At 42.7% G+C, this 18,559-nt stretch overlaps 1 protein-coding gene across 1 annotated transcript in view; it reads right to left on the bottom strand.

The window, feature by feature from the left end:
- The window catches only part of itfg2 (integrin alpha FG-GAP repeat containing 2), a 115,279-nt gene that overhangs the window by 62,172 nt on the left and 34,548 nt on the right, over positions 1–18,559 (bottom strand). Inside the window, exon 8 of the mRNA XM_078568205.1 lies at positions 18,373–18,426. Within this exon, the coding sequence (XP_078424331.1) occupies positions 18,373–18,426 (54 nt within the window). The remainder of the gene's footprint in view (positions 1–18,372; positions 18,427–18,559) is intronic.

Below are 18,559 nucleotides of genomic sequence, written 5' to 3' on the forward strand. Positions count from 1 at the left end.
GCTTCTTGTTAGGGCTTACTTGTATCATTTGTACAAACAACTTGATGTTGTTTGCCCTGAGACAGTTCTTCATAGAAGATCTGCTTGGGGGTTCTGCAGTCATTCATGTGGGAGACATGGCCTGCCCATCCAAGTTGAATTTTCTGGAGTGTGGTCTCCACGTTGTTAAGCCCAGCATGAAGGATCTCATTGTTTGTGATTTTGTCCTGCTATCGAATTCTCATGATGGACCTCAGGTGTCATTGGTGGAAGTGCTCCAGAGCATTAGCAAGGCCAAGATCAGACAGGGGTGGAGGGTGAAAGACTGGATCTAGAAGGGAGATTGGAGACCAGGCCCAAGGCAGAATTGGGGTTCAGGGTCAGGGAAAGATCAGAAGCCTGAGGCAGATCTGAAGAATCGGGAGAGGTGGGGGACAAGGTTGAAAGGTTCACCACACAAACTCATGCTGATATTCGTGTATTAACCCATGTCATTTGAAGTGCCGTAAATTTTGCCTAGATCAAGGTATCTAAAAGGTTATCCCACCAAAATTAGACTGGCCTGTAACTGCTCAGTTTAACCCTCTCTGATTTTTTTTTAATAGAGATGTCATTTGTAATCCTCCAGTCCTCTTCTCTCCCAAATTTTAGGATTGGAAGTTTGTGGCCAAAAAGGTTGTGGCCAAAGTCCCCACAATTTCCACCCTTACTTTCCCCAACAATATTCCACCCGGCCCAGGTGACTTATCTACTTTGAGTGCTGCCATCCTTTTAAGTGCATCCTCTTTATTTTTATCCTATTCTATTTCATCACTACTTCCTCTTTTACTGTGATATTGGCAGCATCCACTTCTTTAGTGAGGACAAGTCCAAAGTGTCCTCTGCTTCCACATGGTGATCATTTACATCCCTAATCAGTCACACCCTCTTCTGATTTCCCTTTTAGTATTTAGATGTTTATAAAATAATATTGGGTTCTCGGTTATGTTACCCACTAACCTGTTCTCATATAAAAAAAAGAGTTTGTCCCTCTCAATTCCTTTTTCAGTTCTCATTGTATTCAGCTTGGTTCTCTACTGAGCCTGACATTTAACTTAAGTGTTCCTTTTCTTTTTAACCTCTATATCTTTAGTCACCCAAAAAGTTCTAGCTTTGGATGCCCTTCTTTTCCTCCAAAGAAAACGTGTCCCGTTTATACCTGAACATTCCCATCTTGAAGGCCTCCCATTACAGTACTCATTTATCTGCCAATCTTTGATTCTAATCCACCTGGGCCCAATTATTTTTCAAAGTATTTTCACATTAATTTTTCCTTGTTTCTTTCTGTAATTACTTTAAGCCCAAGGATAGTGATCACTGCCACTTCTCTTCAAGATAGTGATCACTGTTTCTCCCAAATGTTTCCAACAGAAACATGTTCGCTTGCCCCACTTCATTCCTCAGAACTAGATCCAATCACAGAATTGTTACAGCGCACAAGGTGGCCATTCAACCCATCGTGTCTGCACCGGCTCTCCAAATGAGCACCATGGTTTAGAGCCATTTTCCTGCTTTTTCCCCAGATCCTTGCACATTGCTATTATTCAAATAATCATCTATTGCTCTCTTGAATGCCTCGATTGAACCTGCCTCCACCATACTTCCAGGCAGTGCATTGCAGACTTGAACCACGCACTGTGTGAAAAAGTTTTTTCTCACATCACAATTGCTTCTTTGGCAAATCACTTTAGCTCTGCGCCCTCACGTTCTCAATTCCTTGATGAACAGGAACAGTTTCTCCCTATCTACTCTATCCAGCCCCCTCATGATTTTGAATACCTCTATCAAATCTCCTCTAAGCCTTCCCCTCTCCAAGGAGAACAGTCCCAACCTCTCCAATCTATCTTTATAACTGAAGTTTCTCCTCCCTGGAACCATTCTTGTAAACCTCTTCTGCACTCTCTCCAATGCGATCACATCCTTCCCATAGTGTGGTGCCTAGAACTATGCACAATGCTCCAGCTGAGGTCTAACTAGTGTCATTTATAAGTTCAGCATAACCTCCCTGCTCTTGTACTCTATGCCCCTATTAATAAAGCCCAGGACACTGTATGCTTTATTAACTGCTCTCCACCTGCCCTGCCACCTATGCACATATACACCCAAGTCTCTGCTCCTGCACACCCGTAAGAATTGCACCCCTTATTTTATATTGTCTCTCCATGTTCTTCCTACCAAAATGAATCACCTCACACTTCTCTGCATTGAACTTCATCTGCTACCTATCTGCCTGCTCCACCAACCTGTCTATGTCCTTTTGAAGTACTATACTGTCCTCCTCACGGTTTACAATGCTTTCAAGTTTTGTATCATCTGCAAACTTTGAAATTGTTCCCTGCACACCAAGATCTAGATCATTAATATATATCAGGAAAAGCAAGGGTCCCAATACCGATCCCTGGGGAACTCCATGTTATGACGCAGCAGATGATGTGTGCCAGATGGATTAAATTCATGAGGGAAACTTGATCACACGGTCACAACAATTTTGCAATTTGTATCTTATTTCGAGAGGTGTGCCCTGAATTCAGTAGTAATAAGTCCACCAAGACTCCCGATTTTTTTTTACAAAACTAAACATTTATTAACAAAAAAGATTTCAAGCACATACCTAGGTCTACAAATTTACTATAATAACTCCTAAAACCCCTAATTAATCTGGCTTCCAGTTACACCCCCATTAAGGCAACAGTAAAAAAACAAATAGATTTTAAACAGATCCAGGGAAATCACCACAATACCCTGGACAGTAGAATTCAAAGTGGCTTCTCCCAGCTTCGGTTTCTGTAGACAGCAGCTTAATGCACAACTACTGGAGGCTTCTCACACTTCTGGTAGGTCTTACAATGCCTTCTCTCTGACACGTAGCCTCTTCACCTTTATACATGTTTCTCCCTTTTAATGCAAATTCCATTATTCCCATATGTCTCTGGAACTTCACTTTCCTCATAATGTAAATCTTTTCATGGTGCTCATACTATCAGTAACCTTTGAGAAAAATAAACACATTGCTTGGCCTAGCTTCTCTGACTAGGTGTAACATCCTAATTTCTCTTTGAAATTCAAACTACCCTGATTTAACTAAAAATGAAAATTCTCCTCACTTCACCTTCTAAAACTTCAGCCATGTTTATGTATTTAGCATTTCAAACCTAGCTTCCTTTGATGAATCAAAAGTCTCCAGACCAGCTGTCTCCAATTCAATTAAATGCCCCATGTACAGAGAAACTATCCAAACCCCATCATTAACCTACTTTTACAATAAATCACGATAATATCATGAGAGTTATACTTTCATAACCCTCCACTACAAACCTTCCTCCAGCGGAAAAATATCCATTGACCATTACCCTCTGTTTCCTATTACTCATTCAATTTTGTATTCACGTTATTACTGTCCTTTTTATTCCAGAGCTATAACTTTTCTTACAAGTCTTTCGTATGGCTTAGTAGCGAATGCTTTTTGAAAGTCCATGTACACCACAACAGCATTACCCTCCTCAACCCCCTCTGTTACCTCTTCAAAAAGGTTAGTTAAATATGATTTTCCCTTTAGAAATCCATGCTGGCTCTTCCTAATCAACCCACATTTTTCCATGTGACTACTAATTCTATCCCGAAAAATTTTCTCTCGAAGCTTCCCCATTATCTGTAATTTCTGGGCTTATCCTTACAGCCTATTTTGAACAAGGGCGTAATGTTTGCAATTCTCCAGTCCTCTGGCAGCTCCCCTGAGTCTAGGGAAGACTAAAAGAATATAGCCACTGTCCCTGCATTTTCCTCTCTTACTTCCTTCAATATCCTTGGATGCATCTCATCTGGTCCCAGTGCCTTGTCAACCTTAAGTACTAACAGTTTATCCAACACTTCCTCCTTATCAATTTTGAACCCTTCAAGTGACAGAGTTTCCTTCTCTGTCACTGAGGCCTTGGTAGCATCTGCTTCCTTGGTACAGACAGATGCAAAGTATTCATTTAACACCTCAGCCATGCCCCCTGTCTCCATGTTTAAATCCCGTTTTTGGTCCTAATCGGCCCTACTCCTCCTTTTACCACCCTCTTACTATTTATGTGCCAATAGAAGATTTCCGGATTCCCCTTTATGTTGGCTGCCAGTCTTTTCTCATGATCCCTCTTTGCTTCTCTTATTTGCTTTTTCACCTCCCCTCTGAACCTTCTGTATTCCACATGGTTCTCAGCTGTATTTTCAACCTGACACCTGTCATGAGCACACTTTTTCTTCTTTATCTTAATTTGTATATCCTTTTTCATCCAGGGAGTTCTGAATTTGTTTGCCTTACCTTTCCCTTTTGAGGGAATATACCTTGACTGTGCCCGAACCATTTCTTCTTTGAAGGTAGCCCATTGTTCAGCTACAGTTTTTCCCACCAGCCTTTGGTTCCAGTGTATCTGGCCTAGCTACATTCTTGCCCCAATGAAGTAGTCTCTCCCCCAATTAATTATTCTTACTCTGGATTGCACATTGTCCTTTTCTACATTATCCTAAACCTTTTGATACAATGATCACTGTCTCCTAAATGTTCCCCTACCAACACTTGATCTACTTGGCCCACCTCATTTCCAAGAACCAGGTCCAACAGTGCATTCTTTCTTGTTGGACTGGACACATACTGCTGTAGAAAATTCTCCTGAACACAATCACAATCTTGCCCCTCTCCACCCTTTATACTACCACTGCCCCAGTCTACATTTAGGTAATTAAAGTCTCCCATTATAATTGCTCTATAATGTTTGCATGTCTGTAATCTCCCTACAGATTTGTTCCTCTACATCCTTCCCACTAATTGGCAGTCTATAGGCTACACTGAGCACTGCAATTGCACCCTTTTTGTTCCTTAGTTCTAGCAAAATTGATTCTGTCCCTGAACCCTCTGGGACATCCTCTTTCTCCAGCGCTGCAATGTTCTCCTTAACCAATACCACCACCCCTCCCCCTTTTTTTTCCTTTCCTATCTTTTCTGAACACCTAGCACCCAAGAATATTTAACACCCAGTCCTGCCCTTCCTTGAGCCAGGTCTCTGTTATCTCCACATCATATTTCCACATGACAATCTGCATCTGTAACTCCCCAATCTTATTTACTATGCTCCATGCATTCACATACATGCATAGTAACCCCAATTTAGACTTCATGACTTTCTCCCTTACTCCAACTTCACCTATTAACTTACTATTCTCTCTACTTGTGCTATCTGTCTCTCCCAGTGTTTTGTGCATCCTGGTATTCCTCTCTAATACTCTCTCATGGTTCCCACACCCCTGCCGAGTTAGTTTAAAGCCCCCTCAACAGCATTAGCAAAACTCCCCGCAAGGAAATCAGTCCCAGCTCTGCTCAGGTGCAACCTGTCCGGCTTCCCCAGAGCCAGTCCCAGTGTCCCAGGAATCCAAAGCCCTCCCTCTTGCACCATCTTTCCAGCCACACACTCATCTGCCTTATCCTCCTATTTCTGTACTCACTTGCACATGGCACTGGGAGTAATCCAGAGATTGCTACATTTGAGGTCCTGCTTGCTAATCTTCGACTATCTCCCTAAATTCTGATCACAAGACCACATTCCCCCTTCCTACCCAAGTCATTGGTACCAACAGGAACCATGACCTCTGGCTGATCACCCTCCCCCAGAAGAATGTCCTGCAGCCATTCTGTGACATCCTTGACCCTGGCAACGGGGAGGCAACATACCATCCTGGAGTCACGTCTACGGCTGCTGAAACGCCTGTCTGTTCCCCTAGCTAATGAATCTCCTATCACTATTGCTCTTCCACTCTTCTTCCTCTCCTCCTGTAGAACCGAGCCATTCGTGGTGCCACAAACCTGGCTCTGACTGCACTCCTGAGAAACAAATGCCCTCACCAGTATCCAAAACAGAAAACTGATTTGCGAACGGGATCCCAGTGGTGTCCATCACTACCTGCCTGGTTCTCTTGGGCTGCCTGGCAGTCACCCATTCCCTTTCTGCCTGCATGCTCCTAGCCTGAAGTGTGACCACCTCTCTGAGCATGCTATCCATGTAGCTCTCAGCCTCACAGATGCGCCAGTGACTCCAGCCACCACTCAAGCTCCAAAACCCAGAGCTCAAGTTTCTGCAGCTGGCAGCACTTCCAGCACATGTGGTCAGCTAGGAGACTAGCAGTGTCCACAACTTCCCACATGTTACTGGGCACACATTTCACACGACTGAGCTACTCTGCCATGTCTTAACTTTGCTTCCCTTACATTAACTTTAATGTACTTTGGTTTACTTATATTACTTTATTTTACTAGTCCTGACTTAATTTTACTCCCCTATTCCACTGGGCTGTAAATATACCAATAAAGACAATTCTCTTGTACACATTTTAGGAATTCCTCCCCACCTTTGTCCTTTACTTTGTTATTTTCCCTGTCATTAGTGGGGTAATTGAATACCCCCATTATCACTTTTATTGCATCTTTCTACAATTGTATATTTGCATCTCTATCTCCTCCCCACTATTTGTGGTCTAGCTGAGTAATAGCTCCTCTTTTGTTCCTTAATTCTAATCAAATTGATTCTGTCTCTGAATCCTCAAGAATGTCATATCGTTTCAGTGCTATAATAGCAACTTTGACCAATAATGTTACTCCCATCCTACATTCCCCCTCTATCTTTCCTGAGTACATTGTAATCAGGTTTATTAATTGCCCATTCTTCCCCTTGTTTGAGCCAGGTCTCTGTTATTGCCACTATATCATAATTGCATGTGTACATTTGGGCCTGCAGCTCACCAAACTTATTTGTCACCCTCTGTGCTTTTACACATATACACTCTAAACTTGCAATCACTGTGATCCCCTTTGTTTTTGTACAAGGTGACTATTTTTGCATTGCGCATGTCTTAAGGCACAAATCTTTCCTTCCAGCACAAAAACTTTTGAGACACAAAAGTTCATGGGAATACTGCAGCAGTGCTGGTTTTCCACTTCTAATGATTTTAGGTGGAAAATAGTTTTCTGGGGCTTTACACTGGCAAGATGGTCAATAGTCTTGTTGAGCTCTACTATGGTGGGCTCGCCATGACAGGAAAGTCTCGAATGGTGCTGCGACCTTCTTCAGTGACAACATTCTCGGTTGCGTAGAGTCCAAGATAGTGCTCCACCCATCTTTCCGCCTGCTTGCTAGGTTCAGTGATGCACATCCCTGTCTTTGTCTTCATACATCCCTCTAGCATCTCCAGTCTCAGCAGATTGTGTGCTGTTGCAGAGCTTCAAAAAGTGTTGATTAGAGCAGTGCCAAGCAACCTGCTTGGATTTGATTCTGACAGCTCCAAGAGCATCTAAAATTTGTTTGCTGCAATAATTACCAAGGCATCTCCTTGTTAAGGAGGTCTTTGCTCACGCTTAGACCCTGGCATCATGCATCCACCCAGGCTCTCACTTTGGCTTCAGAGCAGGCAGATCCAACAGTGGACATGATTTTCTCACTTCGGCAGTTGCAGAAGTGCTGCGAACAGCACAGACCACTCTATATTGCCTTCATAGACGTCACCGAGACCTTCAACCTTGTCAGCAGAGCCAAACTCTTTAAACTGCTGCAGAAAATAGGCAGTCCACTTAGACATCTGCGTGCCATTTCTTCTTTCCACAAGAACATGCACAGTTTCATCAGTTACAATGGAACATCATCAGAGGCTTTCAAGATCAGCAGTGGGGCAAAATATAGCTGCGTCTTGGCGCCAACTCTCTTTGGCATATTGTTCTCCGTGCTGTTATTGTAAGCTTTAGGCGACTCAAATGAGAGTGTATCCCTGCATTCCGGGGCCAATGGCAAGCTGTTCAACTAATTCTTAATGCTTCATCCTGCTGCCCCTCCCCCTGCCAAATTAGTTTAAATTCACCCCACACAGCACTCCCCTGTAAGGGTATTAGTGCCAGCCATGCTAAATTAATGTAGAAAATTTGCTGTAGCCTATGTTTGCTTCACAAAACTTTGTTCAGTTTTACATGATGCAGATAACTGATGATGCCCTCTAAATTAGTGCTGGTGATTGTAAAGAGAGCAACTGAAATGCACCCTGCACCAAACATAAGCAGCTCTGTGCATCATACCAAAATATAGGATGCAGACATTGATTATTCCAACTTTTTTTTAAAAATCAGGATTAACTTTAATTTTCTTATTCATCTTTTGAAGACAATTATCTGGCTAAACCTAAAATTAGAAAGCTTATCAATTGGTGTTGCAAGTGACTTTTGTTAACAGGATCCAAACTGGTTGGTGAAGCAAAAACCAAGACACCAAGCTTTTCTTTATTGAGAGAGTGTATTGGTTTGTTCAGTCTTACAGCTCTTCTCTCAATCCCTGTGTCCCAGCTATCCACTATTTATATGTGCTCAAAGACAATTAATACCCATCACCTGTTTCTCTTAACCCTAACAATGTAATGGACATGACATTAACAATCATGCCTGATTTAACACAAGAAATCCAGGGAGCTAGTAATGATATTTGTGTCACGCCTTTAGAAAAGGTAGCATACAGTTATCATAACAGTCCATGATGGTGAACACTGGGCCTACATTTCCTCGCAAACCTGGGGCATAATGAATAAGGCAGACACAAGAAGCCTGGTAAGAGAGGACAATAAGGTGTGACTTGGAAATGCTGGGTCAAATTTCCAAGGAGTCCTAAGGTAGACTTTCTGTCCACCCCAGTCATGGCACTTGACATCACAAGAAAGTAGGGTCAGGGTGACAGGTTCCTCTACCAGAATTCTACAACTATTGCTTCCTTTCTGAGGATATCTGGTTTCCAGGTCATTGTTAGGGCAGAAGAAGGTGCACCAGCATCTACAGGCCAGGGTCACAGCCTGAAAGATCTTGGAACTGATGCCACCAACTTTTCAGATCACCCCTCTTATAAAAAGAGGTAATGCAAATAACTGAAGGTGACCACTAAATTAGTGCTGCGTGTTGGCAGGTACCCTACATCAGTTAAAGAACCTAAAAAGAGGTGTCAAACACCCAGATCACCAAGCAGCCATGAAGTGCCCATCATCTGGTCTTAAATTTTGGGCACCAAACATCAGAAAAGATACACTAACCACAGAAGTAGTACAGCACAGATTCACTGCAATGGTACCAGGGCTTAAAAGGTTACATTTGGAGAATAGGTGGCATAAACTTCACTGATATTCCCTTGCGTTTAGAAGGTTGAGGACTTATCTAATCAAGGTGTTTAAAATGATGTGATTTAACAGGATAGATAAAGAAATTATTTCCTCTGGTGGGATAATCCAGAACGTGCGTGCAGAATAATAAAATTAGAGCTACACTGTTTAGAAGTGAAATCAGGAAGCATGTTTTCAAGCAAAATCTGGTGTAAATTTAAAAATCCTACTTGTAAAGGCCATGTATGCTGGGTCAACTGAAATTATCAAGATTGAGATCAATAGAGTTTTATTTGGTAAGGGTATAAAAGGATATGGAGCGAAGGTAGGTAAATTGAAGTAAGGGATAGATCAGTCATGATCTAATTGAATGGTGGAATATGCTCAATGACCTACACTTGTTCCTATCTTCCTACGTTCCCTCCTCAGTGGCCATCCATACTCTAGTAAGGTCAGAAGCAATGGTCTGTGGCATTCCTGCTCCACTGCACTTATGGTCTAATTCTTTTGGGCCAATTGATTTTAAATAAATCCTGAAACAAGTACTCAAAGGCATAGGACAAAGAACTTGGCAATGCACAAAGTTGAGGCCCTGCCAAATTATATGTTTCCTAGCAACTGGAAAGGAAAGAAAAGGTCAGCCACTATGCCAGGGTGGGGAAAAATCGGACATCCCAGTGGAGGTATGGGTGGGGAGCGTTGGCATTGGTAGGCAGAAGATCAGACATTGCGGCTGGAAGGAGAGGCAGGCTATTACATGTGGAGGGTGGAGATCACAGCAGGAGAAAGAGAAACTGCAACAGAACCAGTCCTGTTCCTCCTGGCCCACAAGGAATGCAGGAAAAGGCACTTTTATTGTGGAGCCAGCAGCTCCCACCTCCCTTCTACTGCTGGTGTCCCCGTGATATCGGGGAAATCTGAGCAGAAGCAGTGAATTTTAAATCGGGTTCCCAGCTGCACTGTGGAAGCTTTATTTAAATATATCAATGAAGTATCCTGCTACTTAGACATCAAGATATCCACCATAGTAATAACAACAACCGGCTCATGCATGGCAGGTAGGGGTGACATTACACACATTTGACAGATTGACCCACAACTCCCATAGTGAAGGATTAGAAGAGAAAAATTATACAGTGCTGATTAATGAAGATTTAGAATATTCAGTATTACCTACCAAACAATATGGAACAATATAGAAATGAATGAACCGGTCATCAAAGCTAGACCAATCCAGTGGTGCATGTGAGAATGAAGATAGAAGAAATTGCATTTATATTGTACCTTTCACAACCTAAGCATATCCTAAAGCACTTTAAAGCCAATGAAGCATTTTTGAAATGGAAACTTATGTAAGAAACACGGCAGCCATATTCAAGCAGTGGGGTCCCATAAACATCAGTGAGACATTAATCAGATACTCTGTTTTAGTGATGTTGATTGAGGGGTAAATATTGATCGGGACATGGGAGAGAAGTGCTCAACTCTCTGTGAAATCATGTCGTGCATTCTTTTTACTGAGAGGGCATACAGAACCTTGGTTTAATATCCCATCAAAAGATAGCAGCTCAGATATTGGAGCACGCCCTCAGGGCTGCTCTGGAAGGTTAGCCAAGATTTATGGGGTTAAATTGGATAGTCCCTGAAAACGGGTGCAGGGACTGAGCTGCGCAATTGATCCCCAACCACTGATTGCAATGCAGACAGCACAGCAACTTCATGCTGTCACTTATTTGAATGATCTCTGTATTCAGCCAGTGTCAACAATGTTGCTCAGTGGCTGATCAACTCAGAAGGGGGCCAATATCATGAGTGGCTAACGCCTCTTATAGGGGAGATGAATTGTGGATGGAGCGGTGTTGGGAGTCATGGTTGAAGAGAATCTGACAGGGAAAGTGTGAGGACCATGGCACTCGGGGCGAGAGCAGGTTCCAAGGTTTTTGGACACTGCACTGGAGGTCTTGGTGGAGGAAGGGGAAAGAGGAGAGATAAGAAAACAAGAAAAAGGAGCAGGAGTAGGCAATTTGGTCTTGTGAGCCAACTCCACTCTTCAATAAGATTGTGCTGATCTCCTATCTCAACTCCACCTTCCCACACTATCCCATATCCCTTGATTCCCTAAGTATCCAAAAATCCACTGATCTCTGTCTTGAATACACTCAACTACTGAGCATCTACAGTTCTATGGGGTAGAGAATACCAAAGATTCACACCGCTTTGAGTGAAGAAATTTCTCATCATCTCAGTTCTAAATAGCCAACACCTTACTGAGATTGTGATCCCTAGTTCTAGACTCTTTAGGCAGGAAAGCATTCTCACAGCATCTACCCTGTCAAGCCCCTTAAGAATTTTATATGTTTCAATGGGATCACTTCTCATTCTTCAAAACCTAGGAAGTATAGGCCTAGTCTGCTTAATGTCTCCTCATACAAAAATCCCTTCATGCCAAGAATCAGTCCACTGAACCTTCATTGCACTCCCTATAGGGAAAGTGTATCCTTCTTTTGGTAAGGAGGCCAAGTGTGGTCCCACCAAGGTCCTATATAACAGCAGTAAGACTTCTTTATTCTTATACTCTAAAATGCCTTTGTAATAAAGGCAAACATACCAGATATTCTGTATACGGAATTGGGTAAGGAGCTTCTGCAGACAAACAATCAAAAGGCAGTAGGATCAGATAGTTGTGGAGGCCAATGCCCCAAGAGCCTGGAATGCTGCAAGAAGTTCAATGGCCTCACATGAATAGCCAAGATCAGTGAATGCATCTTCAAATGCCATGTCCTACAAACTACATCAGCAGCCTCAGACACTGCTCAAGTCACCACACCCTCATCACTAACTTACCAACAAACTCTTATCTCATAGCTAACGTTCATATGCTTCATGTTACCTTCACACATTTAGCACTGCTGCCAGCCTCACACCCAGATCTCATAGTCTGTGCACACTGCCAGCTATTCAACCATGACAACCACATCAGCCAAACAGATTGCATGGCACTAATTGACGCACTTCCTCTCTCTTTCAGGACAAGGTGGAGCAAAACCAGAGGCAGCAGGAGCTAATCAGAGGGTAACAGGGGCACTTGCATGTCCTAACCCCATGGAGGAGACAGCGCTGGCCATTATTGGGACAGCCATTGTTGAGATCATGGTAACAGACTATTTTTAATCCTCATTCACATCCCACTTTCCCCTCATCCCACGGTCTCTTCTGATTTATACAATGCAAACAGTGTAAGCATGCAGCTCTTAGTTTTCCTCATCACACATCACAACCTTACCCTTGTGCCTTTTTTATTTCAGATGCCCAAGTGGTGCAACCTGGTCTTGCAGTGGAAAAACACCAAGAAAAGGGTGATGATATAGACACAGCACCGTCACTTAAGCCAGGATTTTATATTCGGCGTGCGAGGGCGGGCTCGACACACTGGAACATAAAATGACGCACGATGATGTCAGGCGTGCGTCCCGACGTCATCGCGTGTATCGTTCGGCAGGCACACGCCGGAGTCGGCTGCGCACCCGCCAATAATTAAAAGGCCTATTAAGACCATTAAGGAACTAATTAATGTCAAATTTATGCTGCCCGTCCAACCTAACGGTTGCGCAAAAGAGCGTTGGATCTGACTCTCCCTCAAATGACTCTCCCTCCTCTCCCCGTCCGCACAGGTAGCACTGAGCGCTACTGCTTACGTATTACGCTGGGTGGACCTTAATTGGCCCGCCCACATAAAATGGCGGTGCGGAGCCAATCGCGGGCGGCTCTGCAACTGACCCCACTCGAACCCGCCCAACGCGGGAAAAGTTCAGGCCTTAATTACACACTTGCAGCCAACAGCTCAGGCTTAGAGAATAGATTAGAGGTGGAATCTGCACGTGGTGAGACATATATAAGTGGGCTGCTGCTAGGACAAGGGTCAAGGATGATAAAGGTGCTAGCTTATCAAGGAATGCTAATGGGTACATAAACACAATGGAATATTTGGTGCATCGGGAATCCTGAGGTTGACATCAAGTATCATATTGGAGTAAGCTTTGTGCAGAAAGCCCATCCTTTCTAGCACGGGGCCATTCACATACTTGGACCCAGCCATGATGCAGCATCTGATGGTCAATGTCACGGCTTACGTTGCAGCACAAGCAGCAGCCATCCAACATCCGAGTGCTGCAGTGAAAGTTCAAACTGCTGTCATGCAAGGATAGTTTGCTGCCATTATGGCTGTGGATTCGAGTGTGCAAAGAGGTTTGCAGGGTGTTCAGCAGTTCAGAAAACTGCTTTCCAACAGGTTGCCAGGATTACTGAGCTGTCACCCTTGGGGGGTGGCAGTGGTTCAATGGAGCACAAACCTGCTGTCCTCTCTCAGGAAGACAGCTTTCGTCCTCCCACCCCTGCACTAATACCCTTTCCGTGGCCCGACGGCCAGCCAGCCTAGACTGCTGCCGACGATTGTGCAGTACACAACTGGGCCTCCTAGGCTCAGAGCTGCTCAAGGCTATCCGCCACTGCCATCTGCAGTTGCCTCCACTGAAAGTCAGCAGCCATGCTGCAGCCACTGGTGTGACTCTACATAGGAGTGCTAGGACAGGCAAAGGCACATTGCAGACAGGCACTAAAGGAATAAACAAAAATGTTTTATATGCAATATGGCACGATTTTATTTATAACTTTGGCTTTAATATTCATTTTGTGATTACTATTATTTTTGCATTATGGCCAAGTAGATGCTGTGATGGTCAGTGACAGAGGGAGGTACAGTGTGGAACTGTTGATAATTGGGAAATTGGGGTTGGGTTATTGGCTATTGCACCTAGGTGACTCTATATGCACAATCTGGCCAGAAAGGGGCTGTCTAGGTTGCCTCCTCCTCCTCATGTTCTTACTCCTTAGCTGCTCGTAGTATAGCTGGTGGCAAAGGCTGTCTGCTCATGATAGCAAGGTTGTGCAACATGCAGCAGACCACTATGAACCTTGACAATTGCTTTGACAAGTAACTCAATACACCTCCAGAGCAGTCCAGGCAGTAGATGTGTTGTTGCAACATCTCAGTGGTCTGCTGTAGCATATTTAGTGTAGCAGCATGGCTTTCATTGTATGCATGCTACATCTGGGAGTTATCAGCCATGCAGTCAGCAGGTAGCCCCAGTCACTGTAAAGGAATGATAATTTATTTTCCTAATATTGCTGTGGGATACTTTAAAGCAGACTTGTATAGGGACTGTGCACGCATGCGTGTGTGTGTGTGTGTATGTGTGCGCGTGTTTGTGTGTGTGTGTGTGTGTGTGTGTGTGTGCGTGTCTCATTAGATTAAACTGCAGACAGTCAGACTACAAGGTTTGAATCATCAGAAGGGGTTAGGTGTAAAACAGACATTTGAAATGGAGATGGATAAGTTAGGATGAAGTCTCAGCAGATACAGTGTGAATGGAATTTGCATTTTTAGATAAGTTGAGAGGTTTTTTGATTTTCAAAAGGGACATGATAAGATCTTTGCAACTGACAAGATAAATAATGCAAAGTTATTAAGTTTACTATTTCCTAAAGTGCTGACCAGATTTTATATTCTGGGAAAAGTAACTTCCAAAAAAAAGGTTGAAACGACAGGATTTGCAGATCAAAAGGGAGGAAGTATATTTAAAAAAAAATGGAAGGCTGTATGGGGAGTGGCCATGTGAGATCTTGAAAGTTGCACTGTGTGAAACAGACTTGTGGAGAAAGCCTCTAGCCACCCTGGGGAAGTTTGCTGTTCCAGTAACCAAGGTTTTGTTAAAAGCCTTTGGAGTTCCATTCTCAAGTGAGAGGGGTAAGAAGCTGTGAAATCCATCCCTTACAGCAACTGTGGGTGCTTGTGGTAATATTGCTAGCTGTTTTATAGATTGAGAATCTATTTGGACTGTTGCCTGGAAGGAGTGAGTAGTCGGAATTCTAGTTAAGTAGAAATCTTGTGAGAACTGTTATGAAATTAAATGTAACTGTAGTCTTGTGTGTTTAAGTTTTCTTTTCTTAATAAATGTTTTAAGTTAATCTTTAAAATCTGTAACAGTGGTAGTGGACTCATTACTTCTGATTCTAGTGCACAAACATTCTTGTAATAGATACAAATTGCAAAATCGTTGTGATTGCATGGCCACATTTCTCTTTGGGATTTGGTCAGCCTGGTAAATACCACCTGCCGTATCATAAAATCACCAGGTAGCCATCCTTTGGTTTGCCTTGGTAGCTCAATGAAACTGGTTCAGCGGACTGCCAGAAAGAAGGCATCATAACTGTTGCCAGGATACCGGACAATGACTTGGATGATACGCTGCCCAACACACCAGCTTGTTGTTGATGGCTTGTTGTTGACTACCGGATGTCTCAAAGCGCTATAGTCAATAAAGTTCTTTCGAAGCGTGGTCACTGTTGTAATGTAGGAAACATGGCAACAAATCTGAGCACAGGGGGCTCCCAAACAGCTATGTGATAATGGCCAGATAATCTATTTTTCAGATGTGATTGAGGGATAAATATTGGCCAGGACTTCATAAAGGTACCATAAAGGAAAACTTTCAGGCATCTTCATGCCTGAAAAACAGTAGCAGAGCCGGACAGAGTCAGCATGGATTTACGAAAGGGAAATCACGCTTGACAAATCTACTGGAATTTTTCGAGGATGTAACTAGTAGAATTGATGAGGGGGAGCCAGTGGATGTGGTTCATTTGGACTTTCAGGAGGCTTTCAACAAAGTCCCACATAAGAGATTAGCGTGTAAAATTAAAGCACAAGGGATTGGGGGTAGTGTACTGAGATGGATAGAAAACCGGTTAGCAGACAGGAAATAAAGAGTAGGAATAAACGGGTCTTTTTCCGAATGGCAGGCAGTGACAAGTGGAGTACCGCAGGGATCGGTGCTGGGACCCCAGCTATTCACAATATATATTAATGATTTAGATGAGGGAACTAAGTGTAATATCTCCAAATTTGCTGGGTGGGAGGGTGAGCTGTGAGGAGGGTGCAGAGATGATTCAGTGTGATTTGGACAAGCTGAGTGAGTGGGCAAATGCATGGCAGATGCAGTATAATGTGGATAAATGTGAGGTTATCCACTTTGGCAGCAAAAACAGGAAGGCAGATTATTATCTGAATGGCTATAAATTGAGAGAGGGGGAATGTGCAATGAGACCTGGGTGTCCTCGTACACCAGTCGCTGAAAGTAAGCATGCAGGTGCAGCAGGCGGTAAAGGCGGCAAATGCTATGTTGGCCTTCATAGCCAGAGGATTCAAGTACAGGAGCAGGGATGTCTTGCTCTAATTATACAGGGCTTTGGTGAGACCATACCTGGAATATTGTGTGCAGTATTAGTCTCCTTATCTGAGGAAGGATGTTCTTGCTATAGAGGGAGTGCAGCGAAGGTTTACCAGACTGATTCCTGGGATGGCGGGACTGACATATGAGGAGAGATTGAGTCTGTTAGGATTATATTCGCTGGAGTTCAGAAGAATGAGGGGGGGAATCTCATAGAAACCTATAAAATTCTAACAGGACTAGACAGGGTAGATGCAGGAAGGGTGTTCCCGATGGTGGAGGAATCCAGAACCAGGGGTCACAGTCTGAGGATACGGGGTAGACCATCTAGGACTGAGATGAGGAGAAATTTCTTCACCCAGAGAGTGGTGAGCCTGTGGAATTCGATATCACAGAAAGTAGTTGAGGCCAAAATATTGTACATTTTCAAGAAGGAGTTAGATATAGCTCTTGGGGTGAAAAGGATCAAAGGATATGGGGAGAAAGCGGGAGCAGGCTATTGAGTTGGATGATCAGCCATGATCATAATGAATGGCGGAGCAGACTCGAAGGGCCCGAATGGCCTACTCCTGCTCCTAGTTTCTGTGTTTCTATGATGCATGTTGATGATTTCTTATGGTACTCCAGAATTTGAGAAATAGGTTACTAATAAGATTAGAGTAGAATTTAAAATAGGGAGTCAGGTTTGTGGAGCTTTTAAATATATTGGTCTAGATGTTGAGCAGAGTAGGTATGGAATAACTTTAAATCAACAACCCTATTTAGAGAGAGTGTTATTCCCATCCTGGTTAATCATACTAAGGCACCGCAGGAAGATGATGTTATATCTAAAGAACAGAGAGCAATTGTGAAGCGTGATTGGTCAGGTGAACTGGCTGGGCACTCAAACAAGACCAGTTACTAATCTTGATGTATTTGAGTTAAGCACTGCAATGAAATACTCTAAAGTAGAAATGTTTCAAGGGCAAATAAAAATTAACTCTGGAGAAATGTGTCCTTAAGTTTCCATCCTTAGATGGCCCAAAGAAAATGAAACTAGACATTTTTAGCAATGTTTCACATGCTAATCTTCCTGATGGGTATTCCAGTGCCGCTGGTTTGATAATATTTCTTATGGGTGAAAATGGGAAATGTTGTCCTTTAGCTTGGGAAGCTAAGAAAGTATAAAAGATCTGTTAAAAGTACTTTACCTGCTGAAACACTGGCTCTTGTGGGTCCTATTTGTTAAATATTTTAAGTGAGATTCTGTAGAAGGGGCATCCTGAAGGTAGTTTACCCATTGAACATTATGTTGATAATCATTCATTGTGGGATATTTTACACTCTAAGAAAATTGTACATGAGAAAGGATTACAGATTGCCCTTGCTGGTTTGAAACAAATGCTGGAAAGAAAGGAAATCTCTGGAAAAAAAAATGGATGGCTGCAAGTCATAAACTGATGGTTTTACAAGAAGAAATGCATGTATGAAGAAACTGTTAGGGGTCCTAAAGGAGGGGTGTCTCACAATGTAAGTAATGCTTTGTACATAATATGAAGGTTTTTGACTTAGTTTGTTTTGAAATTTTGGTCACGCATATTAGCTCTAATTTTTATTTAAAGAGGAAGAATTCTGTTAATTGTATATTAATCGTATGTAAGTGATTGGTATTACCTGGGAGTTCACTTGAGCCCTATAAATCAATACAGACCAAAACCATGGTTATTGGCTAATGGGGTGTATTCCTGTAATGTGCAACTTAAAAATAAATTGGCTCCAGTTCTATCTTTCACCAACAGGCTTTCTGGAATCAAACAATAATTTACTATGGATTTTTAAATTACATTTTTTTAAACAGCATAACAGCTTTTTACTTTGTTGAACCCATGTATAAATCATTAACAATAATGCCAAACTAGAAATAATTATAGGTTCTTACCATCCAATGTGCAAAGAGCAAACAAGCCAGACTTGGACAAGTCATCACACGAGCCTATGAACAAAATGGAAATAGATTTTTTTTATTTGTTTATATTAAATATTCTTTTTTTCCCATCTTGCCTGATGGAATGTATTGTTTAATGGTGTTGTTACTGCCAGGAATAGAGAATGGAGTAAAGTTATGG

This window comes from Cetorhinus maximus, chromosome 22 (genome assembly GCF_964194155.1).
Source record: "Cetorhinus maximus chromosome 22, sCetMax3.hap1.1, whole genome shotgun sequence".
Taxonomy (NCBI): domain Eukaryota; kingdom Metazoa; phylum Chordata; class Chondrichthyes; order Lamniformes; family Cetorhinidae; genus Cetorhinus; species Cetorhinus maximus.